General features: G+C 38.3%; 1 protein-coding gene across 2 annotated transcripts in view; it reads left to right on the top strand.

Annotated features, from left to right (window-relative positions):
* Window positions 1–3244, top strand: part of ap3b1a (adaptor related protein complex 3 subunit beta 1a) — a 55445-nt gene extending 52201 nt beyond the window's left edge. For both annotated transcript variants that reach the window (XM_058415351.1, XM_058415350.1), the window contains exon 27: window positions 2454–3244. In XM_058415351.1, the coding sequence (XP_058271334.1) occupies window positions 2454–2604 (151 nt within the window). In that variant the 3' untranslated portion in view covers window positions 2605–3244. The remainder of the gene's footprint in view (window positions 1–2453) is intronic.
* The last annotated feature ends 14306 nt before the right edge of the window (window positions 3245–17550 follow it).

The raw sequence follows: 17550 nt of genomic DNA, 5'->3' as shown, positions 1-17550 counted from the left end.
ATCAAATGTGCAAAATGCCTGGATTTATGTATCATTGTAGATCCCTTCAAATAAGATGGGGATCTTGAAGTAGAGCATCGAGATGAGCATTTCCTTTCACTTGGATACTGAACATACACGGGTGTTGACCCTCGGCTTTAGTCACAGTGGTTCAGCTTTTTAGTGAATTAACACAGCGGAAGGTGATCATCAGTCATAGCAAAGTTCTCTCAAATGCAGAGTTTGTGAGTGTATCTGAGTGTGCTAATCGTTTGGCCTTGAGCAGCTGGTTAGCAGTTGTGATTTCCCCTGTAGGCAGCATTGTGTGACGCTGTCACGGCTAAATAAGGATTTGTGTTGGTATATGTGTCTGTTGGGTTAGGGAGAGGGGGAAGGGGGTAAATGGGCTGGGGTGGCTTATTGTGTTGCGCAATGGGAGGTGTGTCATTGAAAAAAGGAGGACCCGTGTGTGTACTAAATGCTTCATTGTTGTGATATGGCGTCAAAGTGGAAGCAGATGGCAAGAAAGAGTGTGTGCGTGTGTTCATGTTTGCGCAGGTTGGGGTAGCGGTGGGGGGATTTTTCTCACTGCACTGCAAAATCAGCCTCAGATATACACTTATACTTGCTCTTTGTGTTGCGCGCACACTCTCCCCCTGGAGGTGCTCTCTGACCCGGGTGTCTGTACAGGGCAGGTGGGTGGGCATGTGGGAGAGAACGATTGACAGACGGCCTCTCTCGGCCCTTAATAGCTTTTTAATCAGCTGGCATAATAGACTTGCTGTGCCTCCTCCTGAGCTAACACGTTCTCTGTTTATTTTCTACTTAGCAAATTCTTTTTTTTGTCTGAAGTTGAATTATTTTACAAAGCTCCTTAATAGCTCTGTTTACATGCAGCTTATCCGTTACTCCAGTGGCTCAGTTACAGTGCAAAAAAAAAAACCCTTCATGTGCATACCTAAATCCTAAACTAATTATTTTTGCTAAATATAGAAATTGCTTGTATTTGTTTTATTGCATTTTATCATTTTAGATTTGAATCAACACAAATTCAGCTCATCTCTAGCACTGGTACACTAGTACACTTCTAGTACACTCACTGTCCATTCACTGATTTATGCAGTTAACAAATCATGCAGATTCACATCAACTGCTTCAGTTAATGTTCTCATCAGAAAAATTGTGATTGCTGTGGCTTTAACCATGGCATGGCTGTTGGTACCAGATGGGTTGGTTTGAGTATGGTTTGAGAATGCTGATCTCCTAGGATTTCTGTAGAGAAAACAAAATGGTGCGAAAAACAAAAAAATCCCTGGAAAGAGAAGTCAGAGGAAAATGGCCACTCTTCTAGTTCTTTATAATTATTACTCTTTACCACTGTGGTGAACAGATCAACATCTCAGCATGCACAAAACATCAAACCTAGAGGTGGATGAGCTACAACAGCAGACCACTAAGAACAGCCAAGAACAGGAAACTGAGGCTATCATGGACGCAACTTAACAGTTGAAGATCAGTTTTTGTCCTGTCTTTGTCCAGCTGTCCAGTTGAGTCTGTGCCCCTGATAGCCTCAAATTCAGCCCCAGACCTGATGTGGGCTTCTTCTGTTGTAGCCCATCCACCTCAAGGGTTGATGATTTTCTGTTCACTACAGTTATAAAGACTGATTTAAGTTGTTATAGATGTCATGTCTGCTCAAACCAGTCTGGTCATTGTCCTCTGATCTTTCTCAACAATATGGAGCATCAGCCTGCAGATCCTCTACAAACATACATATATATTTATACACCTTTCTGTGTAAACTCTAGAGACTTATGCGTGAAAATCCCAGGAGATAATCAGTTTCTGAAATACTTCCTATATAGCATTAACAAAAAAGCCACAGTTAAGTAACAGTAACCATTTTTTCCACATTTCATTCTGACGTTTAATGTGAACATTAACTAAAGCTCCTGATCTGTCTGCATGAGTTCATGTATTGTGCTGCTGCTGTGTGATTGGTTGATTAAGTAACTGCATGCATGTGCAGATGTACAAGTGGACACAGTGTATTTCTATCATCCACCCACACTTTCTAACAGATTCAGTAGTAAAGCACAATACGTGTCACGATTGTACGGATTTTGTTCAACACGTTTGTAGCGACAAATTAACTATACACCCTATAATATTTACTCTGAAATTGTAAAATAGGTGCTCATCCTGGAACTGTGCCGTTCTAATTTAAGGGTTTTTGAATGAATTCCTCAAAAGTATATTGTTAAAAAAAATAATAATAAATAAAATGTCCAGTTGCTAAACCTGTAACCACATTTATTTGGAAGACCAGTAGTGCTCTTCTAACTTCACTTTTCACCATCAACAACGATGTATAATAAGCACTGTAATACAGCCACACACAGACTTTTTGTGTCTTATATTATTTTCCAAAGCTTTGTATTTTATTGTACCTTTCTATTTGTGTGTGTGTGTAGGTTTGCAGCCAAGCTGGTGAGCTCCGGCACCCTGGTGTTGGTGTGTGTGGTGCAGAAAGATGCCAGTGCTCAACTAACTGTCAACACGGAAAAGACGGTCATCGGCTCCATGCTGCTCCACGAGCTTCAGATAGCACTTGGTGCTGCATAGAATACACCTTATACCACACACACACACACACACACATTAACTAAAACCTACATAGAATACACAGGCTGAGTGAGTGAGTGACCGACAGATGAACAAATGGACGGATGGACACATTATTTTCTTCTGTTCCAATGACTGTAAAGGGCAGGCTAAATTCATCGTTCCCCTGGTTTTGCATAAATTGTATTTGGACCAGCAATTTCAGCATTTCTTATCCATTTCTTATTTTTTTGTAGTACACAAGTCGGTATGTGAACAACCTTCTTATATATAGTTGAGTTACATCTTGTTCCCACATAAATGCATACTGATACATGTATTTTTACTTGTACGATCATTTAAAAAAACATTTTAGCTGTTACACCATAAAGATTTTTTTTTCCAGTCTCCAGATTCTCAATAGCCAATTGTAGCACTGATTTAACAAAGTGATTGCTTTAATTCAATGACCTTAGGTCTTTCTTGCAAAGAAACCTTGCGTAAAATGATTTGAAGGAATACTTTGGTTGTATTTCTATCCTGTTCTGTATTTACCATCTGTATGTGCACTTACTGCAGACCAGCTGTTCCCTGTACTGAGAAACATTTTCTGAAAAATAAAACTCGTAATAGAAAAATAAATATGCATTAGTTAAATTCACATTCACATTTTTTCCCCCTCATTTTCTCATCTTCTACGCTTACGTTTCACACTTACATTAAATTGGCATACATGGTGTGCAAAACTTTGAAGTCAAAAAGGTCCTAATAGTCTGTATAGTTCTTATTTATATGAAATGTGACTACGTCTACAGAGGGACAAACTTACAGTACTATTTGTATGTAGTTGTGTGGGTCTGAAGGCAGATACCACAAAATGGTTCTTCTTAGACTTATGTGCAACATTGCAGTTATGAAGTTCTTCTATAGTCCTGTATCGTATCCCTTTATTGAAGGAAATGAACAACTGCCATTATTATAAACATCATTAAAATGTATAAACAGTTTTCCATTCTTTACTCAGCACAGAAAAGCATTACAATGCTGTGGTAAATACCCCTACACCTCCGGATTGATGGGCCTTTATTACATACTGCTGTTTATTCAGGATCAGAGCCCATGGGCTTCGAGACTATAGATATAAATCTTCCATGCATGCACTCTGTGCCATCATCAAAAAGGTCATGCTGATGACATTTTTATGAGAATGTGAGTGCATCTCTCCCTATCGTGCCTAAGTGTAGGTTGTAAGGATGCCACAGGACCATTAGGATGTGGACACAAACACAATTATTGATCTGGTGGCTGGGTGTGTTGTGTTTTGGCACAGCTGGAACAGTTGCTGTATTGATGATTACAAAAAAAAAAGATGAAATAAAGAACAAACATTTTTTTTCAAATAAAAGTTTGAAACTCATTTTCTTTTACAGAAATAAAACTTAATTTAAAAGCATTTTCCCCAAATGGACCAGTACAATGAAAATGGGCAATGACACCTTCTGTTGATGGTGTTGATGTTTCTATGTTGTGATTGAAGCACGTCTTTCTGTCTTGTTCCCGACTAAAGCAAGAATGCGAGAGTTGCGAGACATTCGAGTGATAACTCTCTAATTATTTTTAAATTCGTAAATCTTTTGTAAAAACACAGAACTGTCAAAGCTTTGCAATGATATTGAAATTGTTTGTGTGTGTTATGACACTATTGCCATGGCAACTGCCTATTTGAGCCACATGCTCTACACGTGCTGTAACGGCAACCATCCTGTTAATTAGTAGCTGGCTGTAGGTGGCTCGCTCGTGCTTTAAATAAGACCCTGGGAATTAATTGCTAGGATCGTGTGATCATGTGCTTTCATCTACATGACTTAAATTTGTGTTTCAGGAAAACTGAACTGAAGTGGTATCATTTCATGGTGACATGTCACAAAGAAAGTAGAGCTTAACTTGAAAGAAAATATTAGTAGAAAGAGAAGGTGGTCATTTTTGCTGATTTTTTTTTTTTTTTTTTAGATTCTGCATGTAAGCATGACACCAGAAACTGACCTTAGAGTAACCTTAACTAACCTTCATTCTTTCATTTTATGTAAATACTTTGTCCTGGTCCGAGTCCCAGTGAACTAGACAAACTGATCCCAGGAACTACAAGAATCCGTCACAGGAATAATGCACATATGCATGGTTTTGGGAGCTCGGAAATTCCAACAGAAACCGAAGGAAACCCATGCAATTAACCAATTTGAAAAGTACGATTGTATCATATCCTGTCTATAGTCATAGACTGTCTGAATATCTCTCTATGATTGTCAGTGTATACATTCGGCTCAAATGCATGCACTATAACGTCTATTTTGGATTGCTTTTAAAAAATATGGCTACTCATTAAACCTGGAACATGTCTCCCTTTATTAGCAAACCTCAGGATCTATAACCAACATACAGTATTTAACATACTGGCTCCTTACTTATCATCACCAGCAATCCTCCTACTTAGATTAACTATGTACCATAATAGATGTGAGCACAAATTAGTCGTATGCAGGGCATTTTGTTAGACGTTCCTACATGTTACATAAACTCACTTCTGTTGTACATTTCTACTGTTAAATGATCATTATTTCTCAATATAAACCAGTAGTCGCTATTTACTCCCATTGCTTTTTTACTGCATGTCTTTTTTTCCCCCTCTATACTAAAACTCGATAAATCTTATCCAGTTGTTTGGATTTTTTTCTTCTTCTTTTTTTGTCAGCAGCAGAAATTTTACTGTTCCCCTGATCAGCTGAATTACATCCTCTAATATGACACAAAAGCTCCTCCAATGTCAGCACATAACAGCACTGCCTAAGGCTTCTCTCCTGGGGCCCAGTGAAATATACTGTGTAACAGCGATTCAGCCATAAAACGTGGCCCTTAAGTAAATGATAAATGTGTAGAGTCTTCCTGGGTGAGACAACAAATGCTGAACAGGCACAAAGTGAAAAAGGAGTGCATTTATTGTTGCTAAAGTTTGCAGTGTATGGCATTAGTTAACAGTTTAACTGTTGGTAATGTGTTAATCTCACAGGACTGGAGCAGTCTGACAGCAATAGTCATATTTAAGCTTTCTCTATATATAACGAGATGTATATACTTTCTATTTATCTACTTTGTGTATATACTCTCTCTAAAATAACGAGATTTAGCTGTAGGAAATAGAACGTTCATAGTTCAGTGCTATATAGAGCAATTTACAAACATTTGGAATTTCCAAGAGCCTATGTCTGTAAGGATGTTGTAACAGGGATTAAAAAGTGAAGCCAAAATGTCTCTGAGGCACTCTAGTGGCTGGCTGCAGTACAATGTTTAATCCCTCCTATTTCCATGATAGTAGAACTGCAAAATTACAGTTTAGGTCACATCTCCAAGAATTCTTTTCAGGGATAGCATTCTGTCATTCAATTCAGTTGACCTTGACATTTCCCCCCAATGTTTAATTAATAAATGAAAGTTAAAAAGGTATGGTTGATGAGGTGATTGACATATTTGGACATGATAGTTCATGAACATGCCCAAACTGTCCAACACCTACCTGAAACTGGTGACAGTTCTGTAGCAAAGCCAGGTCTTACTCTTCTGTAAACTGACATAACAGACTCTCATTAGGGAGGTCACAGTTTTCTGACTTGAGAAAACGAGTTAACATAAAGAGCTCAGTAACTTTGCACTATAAATGTTGGCACATTCATATGATGCCACATGTCAGCTTGTGAAATTTCTGCCCTGCTAGATCTGTCCTTAGAGGTGAACTAGAACAGTTCAGAAATGAAGTGTAGACCACGCAATCCAAGTGGAGCTGCTGAATGCTGAAGCCTGCAGAAATATACAAAAAAATCTTCTATCTTCTGTTGCATCACTCACTACAGAGTTTCAAACTGCCATTAGAAGCAGCATCAGCACAGGAAATAGGTTTTCATGGCTCAAGGATAATGGCCTGGTTCAGTATTTGGGCTAAGCCCCTCAGTTCCAGTGAAGGGTAATGTCAATGCTGTATCATACAAGGACATTTTAGACAACTGTATGTTATGCCAAATTGTTGTCTAGTTTGTTGTAACAGCGTTGTAATAGCTCTGTTTTCAAAGTAATAGCCATAAAGACATGGTATGACGAGGTTGTTGTGGTCAACTCCAATGACTTGGACAGAGCCCTGACCTCAACCCCAATGAACACATTTGACCAGTCTATGAAAGACCTATTGTATCCTGTCCAACAAATTCTCTCCTACACATTCCAAAGTCTTGGAGGAAGATGTCCCAGAAGAGTGAAGATTGTTATGGCGGCAAATGGTGGGGACCAAAGTTCTCATTTGTAATGAGACACCTGACCATCAAATGTTTCCAGTTTTACAACAGACTCAGAAGATCTCTGCTTGCCCAGCTGATGAAGGTCTTTTTTCCAGAACATTTTGTTGTCTATGTGTATATAGACAAGGAACAGGTAGCATGTGGTCACTATAGTAACAATACAGTATTTGATAGTGACCTCCGGTGGCAAAATGTGGGATTTTCAGAGGAGGTTGTCAGTACCTTGTCTATCTAAAAGAGAAAGCTCTAGCCTTTTTTTTTTTATACCTATAGCCCATGTGCTTTTTAGATTTTTTACAGATTACATTAGGCAGAACATCAGAAGCAGGGAGTTAAAAAGGTACACATGTGATGGAGAATTTGTGAGAGGCATCATGGCTGGCATGTCACTCTTGTGTAAACCACTGAGGACCTGTGTGACATATTTGGTTGGGATCATACATGACAAATAATCTAGAGGTCAAAGGTTTATTCTGTATCTGTATGTAAATAAACCAACTAACACTTCCTGCATATCATCATTTATCCAATTCTTCCCAAGTCAAAAACCCAGTATCCCGATCTCTGTATAGTGATTAAAATCAATCGCTATAACATGCAGTTCTGAATGCCATGAGCTACCACACTCCAATATATACAAGTAGAAGTCACACTTGCATAATATTTCTACTCTTTGGCTTTTATTGCCTCAGTTATTTTTTTTTTCCAGTAGTGGCAATATTATGACATTATGCTTTTTTAATGCAGTCAAATTATTATCCTTCATAGAGATGAACATTTGATTGCTAAAAGCTGCAATAAAATTCCACTTGATTACAGCAGTGCAATTTGTAATTAAACAATAATAGGCTGACTATAATGTATTCTCATGATTAAGAGTGTTTTCTTTTCACGTTAAAACCTCCATTTAAGACCTAATGTCGCTCACTTGGTGCAAAGGCTTAACTGCCATCATGGCAGGTGTTTTACGAGCACCTGTTTTTTTTTCCCCCCAGAAAAGCAGAAAGTGCTGTAATGGCAAAAGCTAAGAGTACACTGTATAGTGTCTTAATTAGTGGCTTTTTGTGCATTGAGGGGTCTGAATTGGCTTTACTGGAACCATAAAACATCTTAGTGTGTTTTTAGACGGTGGAGAAAAGCTCTAGTTGGTTAATTAAAAGTAAACAGACAAATGCATATATAGGCCTTTATGTGTGTTAGTGTGTGTGTGTGTGTGTGTGTGTGTGTGTGTGTGTGTGTGTGTGTGTGTGTGCGCATGTTATGTGCACACATGCTAGTGTAAATTGAGGGCTACAAGGAGGAATCAAAGTGAGTTAATATGGATTAATGAAGTGAAGGGCTTGAGCACCGAGAGTGGATTTGGGTGACATGCTTGACTGGTCTATTCAACCCTAATTTGGCCGTGTAAAGGTCGCCCTCCTGGTATACACATGCATGCACACACACACACACACACACACACGCACACAGCTGTGCATATCTCCAAGTTGAAGCCTAACAAAGACCTGCATTAGTGTCGCCTTCTTCATGGCCACAATTTCTCCCTGTGAAGCAAAAAAGCATGCCTCCAGCATTTAAAAATCCTATCTGCACTCCAGTCTGGCTTTTTACATTAAGGCTTCTTTCATAAACAATTAGGATGCTGTCACTGGCTTAATCAAGTGGGTGCTTTAGAGAGGAGGCTTGTTGGAGGACTTTTCTGAATGGATGGTGGTTAAATAGAGCAGATGCAGATCAGGGAATACAGGATACATTATTAAAGGATTCTTCTTTTCTTTGTGTGTAGTATATGGAAAACCCAGTATATCAATGTAATCAGCAATATTAAATATTATAAATAATTATATATAAAAAACTTAGGTTGTATAGAACAGCAGCTCCTCAAAACAAACTTTTTACAGTCTCAGAACTGTTTCTCAAGAAACTTTTACACATAAAACTGTACTACCTCTACACTTTTTTTTTTTTTTTTTTACAGAAATACATTATAAACCAATTGATTGATTCTTGCTTTGTGCTTAACTTGTATTTGTCTTTATTAAAAAAGGCCACTTGGTTTTAGTTAAAGGTGTTATACGGATTACAAAAGCCTTTATACCTGCATAAAATACGGTTAATGGTAACGAAATCTGCATACCTGGCTCTTTTTAAGGTGTGTCATCTTTCCTTGAAAGATTGATTATTCAGTGGCTTCCCAATGGCAATGTATGAGAGTATGAGCAAATCACCACTGAGCTGCCAGTTTATTACGTAACTCATTGGCCATTTTTTCAGATACAACAACCACAGGTAGGTCTACAGCTAATGAATGTAGGCCGGCTGGTGCTCTCCGAAAAGTGTAAGTCCACCACTACAGCTTCCTTCATTGAATAGGAAACACCAGAGAGCCACTGCTGAGCAGATATTATTGGGTGATATGGAAAACCGGAGGTTCTTAAATTGAAGGGTCCTGCGAATATAAAGATGTTTTTTTAAAGAATGAAGAATATCAAAATGTCATGTCTTAGGAAAATGGTGACCTTGATCAATTTTTTTCTCATTCTCAAAAATAAAAAACCATTAAAAATGAATAGAAGAGCACGCGCGCAGGTGCGCATATAGTGGCCGGTACTGATAGGCGAATCTGGCGGAACAGCATGAGAGGAGTGCTCGCCAAAGTGAAAAACAAAAGCGAGCGCTTTCCCCTCCTCGCAATATGGATTACAAATTGGCTATTTGTGTCGCGCCTCTTTAGGGGCCGAGAAAGCAATAGACGGACACACACACACACATATCCTGCCCCCAGGGGACTGGCAGTCTATATGGTATTCTGCTTTTAAGCAAGAGACAAGCCTGGTTAGGGATGGGGCATAATGATGTCACGGGAAAGCGCACGCCGTGTCATTAAATGCCGCCTCCTACCACACTTTCCTGTCTTTCCTTTTGCTCCGATTTCCCCACACGCTCTCATCAGCATGCTAATTTCTCCATTTAGAAACATTCTCCCCCATGGTGAAATTACTTTTTCCACAGGATTAAAAAAATGATTATCAGGCACGGGCGCAGGCCCTCAAATAATTAAGAGGCGTACTAAGGCGGGGCAGGTATGGTCACGCGAGTTTAAATGCGCATCTCATTTTGCGCGAGTATGATTCGGGCCACTTTTGGTAAAGAAAAGGGGAACGTTTTGCGCCCACCCTCTCTCTCTCTCTCTCTATATATATATATTTTTCATCCAACATGTCCCTGTAGGCCTCATGTGAGATTTAATAGACCGAGAGGCAGCTCGCGAAATAAAAAAGCGCATTTAAATGTGGTCCCTTTGTTCAACTCGCGGTCCCGCGGGCCAACGCTACAAATGGAGAGTGACTGGGCTCTAATTGCGCAGTTAAATGGAGAAAGTTGAACGGAGATTATAGGGGCCACTTCACGCTAATCCACTCCGTTTTAGAGCTTTAAGACTAACTCGGGCCAATGTGTGTGTGTGTTGGGGTGAGAGAGGGGTGTTAAATAGGGGATAACATAAATGGGCTACACTTACCCAATTAACATTTGCGCGACTCTATTTAGCATCTAAATGTCGTCGTTTTGGGCCGATCTGGACGCTCCTTGTGTCGCATGTATAATTTCAGATTAGAAAATAATAGGCCTACATCCGCTATTCGCAAGAAAATTCTCATAGGACCATGAGATCGTGAAAGTATTTATTATTATTATTATTATTATTATTATTATTATTATTATTATTATTATTGCTCTCTTTGGATATTTGGAAAATAACATGCCATAACACTGATGCGTAAAGTAAATTGTAAACAGTTTGTATGCAAATGTTGTATAGAGGTATAGAGTATGTAGAAGCCGGCACGCCACTGTGTGTGTGTGTGTGCGCGTGCGCGCGCTCGCGCGTGTGTGTTGTACACCTATTTTATGGAGTGCTATGGAGGTGTCTGTGTTAAAAGCTGGTATGGGGTGTGTGTGCGTGTGCGCGCGTGTGTAAATGGCTTCACTAATCACTGCGTTTGCGGAGCGATGATTTATGGCGGCTGCTGAATGCGGTCCATGATTAGAGGGGCCGACACTAAGTGCATTCTGGGGCGCCTCAGCGTGACGGCGGAGAAAATAGGCGCTTTATTTATCGTCCTTTTTGCCGGGCGAAAAAGTCCCCTCCAAATTGAAATATAGCGCGAGTTTACTCTCCTGATTAGGGCCCAAGGCTATCATCAAAACGGAGAGTTACACCTAATTGTGGCCGGATTAATGTGCTCCGAGTGACAGCAATAAACCTAGAGAACGACTGTTGGCCTGCACACACACACACACACACACGAGCGCGCGCCGGTTTGGGACTCAAAAAGACATGTTTGCGCAGGGGTCTAGAGTAATGAACGTTAATCATTGCAGGTCTGCAGGTTACCTCGGCTAGTTTTCCAGTGCTAGTGTACCCCAGGAGGGGCGAATTATAACGTAAAAGTTTATGTTTATTTATTCTTGTAATATATTGTGACAGGACCGTGCGTCAAGTGGTGATGCGCGGTCCAGGGTGATACTTTTTATGAGGTCTGGGATGGGGGAATGTGGCTTGTGTGTGCTGTGCGCATACAAAATGAACTATTAAATTGAAAACAACCAGTACAGAAATGACAGCACAGTAAAATAAACTTTGCACACCAGCTTCTAAGATCTGATACTTAGATTTATCATCATAAATGGCAGGCACATGGCAAAATAAAATACACACAGAGAATAAATATTACTGCCCATCTATAATGCAGGGTTTTAGGATAATAGAAAATGTTTAGCTTTTTTTTAATTAGTTCTCGTATACAGCAGTTTTAGTTTAAGTTTTATAGTTCTCATAGACACCAATGCAGATTGTCGTTTTTATTATATTATTCTTTTTGTGCCCTAAAACAAATGATGGTGACCGAACTGTGAGGTTGTCTAAAACTAGGTCAGTAGGTGTAGTAGTCCCTCCTGCCACTCAAGCAAGCGTGATGGGCTGCTCGGACTGATGGTGGCACTATAGCACAGTATTTTATGCTCTGTCCGTCTCTTCTGCGCGTCTTTATCAATACTAATAATTTCTTTTATGTCCACGTTTATGTTGATATTTCCCACTTCCTGGCACAGGGGGAAAAATCATCCTCCTTTCAAGATATACATGCATCACTCACCACTGTTTGTGTACATGTTTAAAAACGACAGCAAACAAATGAGAATTCAAAGAACTAATCTCAATTCTTAAAATTGTCCTGTATGTATACTATTCTAATAACACAACAGTTATTCTATTCTCTCTGGCAGTGTGTACAGTGCATAAAAAGTAAGGAATAACCAGAAAAGTACAATAACACATCACAGTGTTTTGCTGTTATAAAATGTATACAAGATAATATACACAGTGTGTTTAGAATTTATTCACATCCCTTCCTTTTTTGCACGTTGTGTTATAGATTTTATTTAAAATTGATTACACTTTTTGCAATCTAAATATAATAAAGTCAAAGCAAAAACTAATTTTCTGGACATACAGTATTTAGAAGTCTATAAATAAATCAAAGCACCTTTTGCAGTCACTGCAGCTTAGAGTCTTCTTGGATAAGTCTGTACAAGATTTACACACCCATTTTTTTCTCAAGTTCAGTCAGATTAAATGGGAAACTTTGTGAACTGCCATCTTCAGGTCTCTCTGGTCCACTTAAAGGAGAAGTTCACTTCCAGAACAAAAAAATGTGTGTTCATGTTCATGTCTTTCTTTCTTCAGTCGTAAAGAAATGATGTTTATTGAGGAAAACATTTCAGGCTTTTTCTCCATATAGTGGACTTCAATGGCGCCCACGAGTTTGAACATCCAAAATGCAGTTTAAATGCAGCTTCAGAGGGCTCTAAACCATCCCAGCCGAGGAAGAAGGCTCTTATCTAGTAAAACGATCAGTCATTTTCTTAGAAAATTTTTTTAAAATTGTATACTTTTTGCCCACAAAAGTTCGTCTAGCACTAGCTCTGGGATGCTCATCTGTGTGAACATTTCTGAACATTTGTTTGCAGTGTGGCACATTACCCTTCTGAAAGAGACACTGCCATTAGGGAATATTGTTTCCCTGAAGGGGTGTACTTGGCTGCAACAATGTGTAGGTAGGTGGTGTATGTCAAAGTAACAACCACATGAATGCGAGGACCCAAATTTTCCCAGCAGAACATTGCACAGAGAATTACACTGCCTCTACTGGCTTGCCTTCTTCCCATAGTGCATCCTGGCACCATTTCTTCCCAAGGCAGGCAATGGGCACATTCTTCTTCCACTGCTCCATGATCTAATTCTGATGCTCACGTGCTCATTGTAGGTGCTTTCAATGGTGGACAGGGGTCAGTATGGGTACTCTGCTGACCAGTCTGCTGAACACAGCCCCATATGCAGAAAGTTATGATACAGTGTGGGTTCTGACACATTTCCCACCCCTTGACCACTGTAATGAGATGAACAGGATATGAAATGTGACAGTGAATGGTTTTAATGTTGATCAATTATACACTTGCTGTCCACTTTAATAGGAACACCTGAACACCTGCTCATTCATGCAGTTATCCAGTCAACCAATCATGGATAAAATCCAAGCAACGCATAAAATCATGCAAACAGCTTCATATCACTTTATTTCACATCACTTGACTTTAAGTATGGCATGCACATGACATTTAATGTGTGGCATGCTTGCTGGAGCCAGATAGACTGGTATTTTAGAATCTCTTGGGCCTTTCTTTGGTTCTATTGATTGGAGAGGTTAAAAAACAATTGGCCAGATTGGTTTGACTGTCAGAAAATCTAGTAACTCATATAGTCACTCTTTACATACATGGTGAGCAGAAAAACATATCAACATGCACAAAACAATTGACCCTTTAGGTGGATGGTCAACAAAGACCACATAGGGTTCCAGTCCTTACAGCAAAAAACAGGAATATGAAGCTTTCACAGGCACAAACAGACAGTTTTTTCTTTTGATCCAGTTTTCCAGTCCTCAAGGCTGTTTGCAATATCTTCTTATACTTATTTTCTTCTTCTTTTTTGCCTGAATCATGGCCAGCCAAGATTGCCCAGCCAGTCTACCTTAAATATAAAGGAGAACACTTGAGATACTTACTACCTAATGGTCTTATACTGAAATAAATTACTATATCTGCTGAATGAGGTTATTAACTAGATGTTGTTGTAGCTAGCTAATTACATTGGCTAAAAGCTGTGTAATAAGCTACATTGCTATTATGACTGTGAAATGGTCAGGTAATTGTAATCATCTCAGTCTTCTAATGAGAGTAGAATAGAGTAATTTTTTTTTCTTTGTTTATTTACTGTGGACTAAGCCTATTCATATTCATCTTTTTATTTCATCCCATTCTTCTTTCCCTCAGGTTAGGGAAGTATTAAGTAGTCTCATAAGCATTTTAACATGATATTATGTTTTAGTTCTAATCTGCTCTCTCTTTTATTTTAGCTAGACCCCTAGACCCTGATGATTCCTAGGACTCCGGAATCAACATAAACTCCACTTACCATTGGGCACTGTAAACTATTTTTTTTAATTCCATAATTTACCATGTTTAAGATTATATATAACTTCACAGATATTAACACTGGTTGTTTTAAAGATATATCTTTGCCAAATGAAGTAGAATACCCTGTTTTTTAATTTAGAAGTCATTGTAGTATACACAGGATATTAACACTGTAGTATACACAGATATTAACACTGGTTGTTTTAAAGATATATCTTTGCCAAATGAAGTAGAATACCCTGTTTTTTTAATTTAGAAGTCATTGTAGTATACACAGGATAAGATTCTGAGATTTTGGGTCTGGTCATAGACAGGGACAGAGCTATATTCAGATAACTGTTACTCAGGAATTGAGCTGATGTTTGGTGTACTGAATCTCTGTCTGTAAATGTAAAATCTGGAAAAAAAATTAATGAACAACTTGACAAGAATTTGATAGGACAAACATTGATTTATCATCACAAAACTTTGTCCCTCTTGGACAGGGGTGTCCAATCTTTTCTGAAAAGAGCTGGTGTGGTTACATAAGGAAAAATTATACTTTAATAATAATAATTTAATTGCAGAACTTTGTACTTTCTACTGAGAACTCGAGCTATCTTCACAAATTTGGTGACACTTTTTTCTCAAAAATTGAGTCCTCCTTACTTTTAGCTGAAAGATTCTTTGCCTTTTTGATTCTTCTTGGTTGCTACAGGTCAAAGAAATGTTAGGTTATTGCACATGTACTGAAAGAGCTGTATCTGTTGAAAGTCAAATTTCTATGAACATTACAATGTGTTGTCCATTGGAGACCGCACCCAAAATTTTATACAAACCAGCCAATACCGGGTGCTATAACTATACTATACACAACTATACACAAATATGTGGTTCATTTTTGTAAGTAATAAATTTGACAAACTTTTTCTTAATTTATTCAATTCCAATTATTTTAATTCCATTAAAGTTTTTTGCGCAGTCCAAAAATGCCAAAGGTCAAGTGTAAGTAGAGGTATATTATTGTTTCATGTAAAATGTTCTCTTGATATACTCATTAAAGTGATGGCCAGCTGGATTGGAAAAGATCACGGTAACGGCTTTGTCATGACAGTGACTTTACCACTCTTGCTTTGATGAAAATGGCTTTTCTGACCTTGCTGACCTTTTCTGCTGAACATCACAAATTACAGGGCATGGCATTCGTCACAGAATGCCACGATTGTTATTCATTTTAAAAATGCAATCTTTAACACAATCAATCATTTGACCCTAAAACTGCTGGAGACTAATGACATCCATGTGTGTGCTATCATGCACTTACTATCCTACCATTTGCTTCTGAATTAAGTATTTAATAAGGACAAACCTGTACATATCTTAAGCGCACACAGAGCAAAACCTGGATATAAATATTATGCCTACGCAAGGGAAGCATCACACTTACACTCCAGCTTCTGTATCCATTAGACTCATTTATTAAGTACAATTTGCCTTGTGTCATCATGATGAGTAAATGCTGGGGTGTTAAGAACAAACAGAAAGACACATGGAGCTGACTCACGGAAATTAAGAGCCAATTAAGGAAAGATGGTTCCTGGACAACTGGATGGCACTTGTGGACAGGGTGATGTCAACTTAATTGCTATTATCTGATCGATCTTTAATGGTGCCATTCAACACACACCACTAAACTAGAGGTTCCTATCTGATGTGTTGTTGCATAAAGATGTCATGAATGAATGAATGTATTATTTATTAAAAAAAATATATATTAAAAAAAGCATATATATATATATATATATATATATATATATATATATATATATATATATATATATAGATAGATAACTTTACAGTCCATTTTTCTTATAGCCAAATTGTTAGTCACTTAATTACTTGAATGATGAAACCAATTGCCTTAATTCATTTTAACTGTCTCTTTACTTTATTAGTGGAGCTTAATGTGGTAATAGATTGCTGCTTCACAAGCAAATTAAGTCTCAGTATAAGTCAAGGCAATTGATTTTCCTAAAGTAGCCTTTTGTGTGAATTTAACAAATAGGATCTTCCACTATTTCTCTGGAATTAAACATTTTGTTTTATGTTGATGTACAGTATAAAATATGTCAAATAAACACTTTTACAATTTGCCGCATACAAGAACAAGAATTTTATTCAAACAAGTTAGGACTTGCAAATGTGTCCAACTGTATTGAAGTTACACCAGGGGTCCTGATGATCCCCGGTGTTTGTGTGAGTTGATAAAAGAGAATTCAGAGAGAGGAGACAGGCAAATATTCCTCGAGGGTTCTGGCTTCCTTTTTTCCCTCCTCTAGTTTTCAGTGGGCGTTCATAAAAATCAAACAAAAATTCTATTCAATATGTTGCAGATTCCGCCCTGGTCAATGTAAAACGTGATACATACAGATGCAGGTAGAGTGTGTACTGCTGTGTCTCCAGCATTTTATCTCTCTGGCTCACCAAGTCACTGAAAGACAAACAAAACATATAAATAACTTTGTGGTAATCACACACAGGTGAGAATCATCACACATTACCTGCCGGTTCAACCCGCCTCCTCTCAGTCAGTTGGTGGCCCTCGACTGTGTCCCTATTTCCATAGTTTCCTAATTGGTTTTTGATCTATTGCTATTTATGGCTGGTTGTATGGGGTGCCTACCTATTAAGTAAGATACAACTGATGCTATGCACATTTTGTTATGATTGCTGATGGTGATATAATTACGTGAACATGGATTGGTTATGGTAAGTTAAATGCCTTTGAGGCCCTATTTCTTAAAGCCAGTGACTGGATGGCTAAGCATAATGCAGCGCTTGAATAGCATTTAAGTTAAGTTTAGTGTTGTGTATTGTTGAACAGCTTGCAAATGGACAGAGCCTGAAAAATGATTTGCCCCTTACAGATTTTTAAATATATTTGTCTTAATTGTCTCAGATCTTCAAAGAAATTTTGTGAAAAAACAGCCTGAGCAAACACATTTTTCACATGATCATTTCATTTATTGAAGAAAAAAGACCAAATCCAACTGGCTCTGTGTAAAACAAGTAAACTGCCCCTAACCCCCCATTACCTAATGATACTTTGGTT

The sequence above is a fragment of the Hemibagrus wyckioides genome, linkage group LG18 (genome assembly GCF_019097595.1).
Source record: "Hemibagrus wyckioides isolate EC202008001 linkage group LG18, SWU_Hwy_1.0, whole genome shotgun sequence".
Lineage (NCBI taxonomy): Eukaryota > Metazoa > Chordata > Actinopteri > Siluriformes > Bagridae > Hemibagrus > Hemibagrus wyckioides.
Note: the sequence above shows the minus strand (reverse complement) of the source record. Positions and strands in the feature narration are given on the sequence as shown.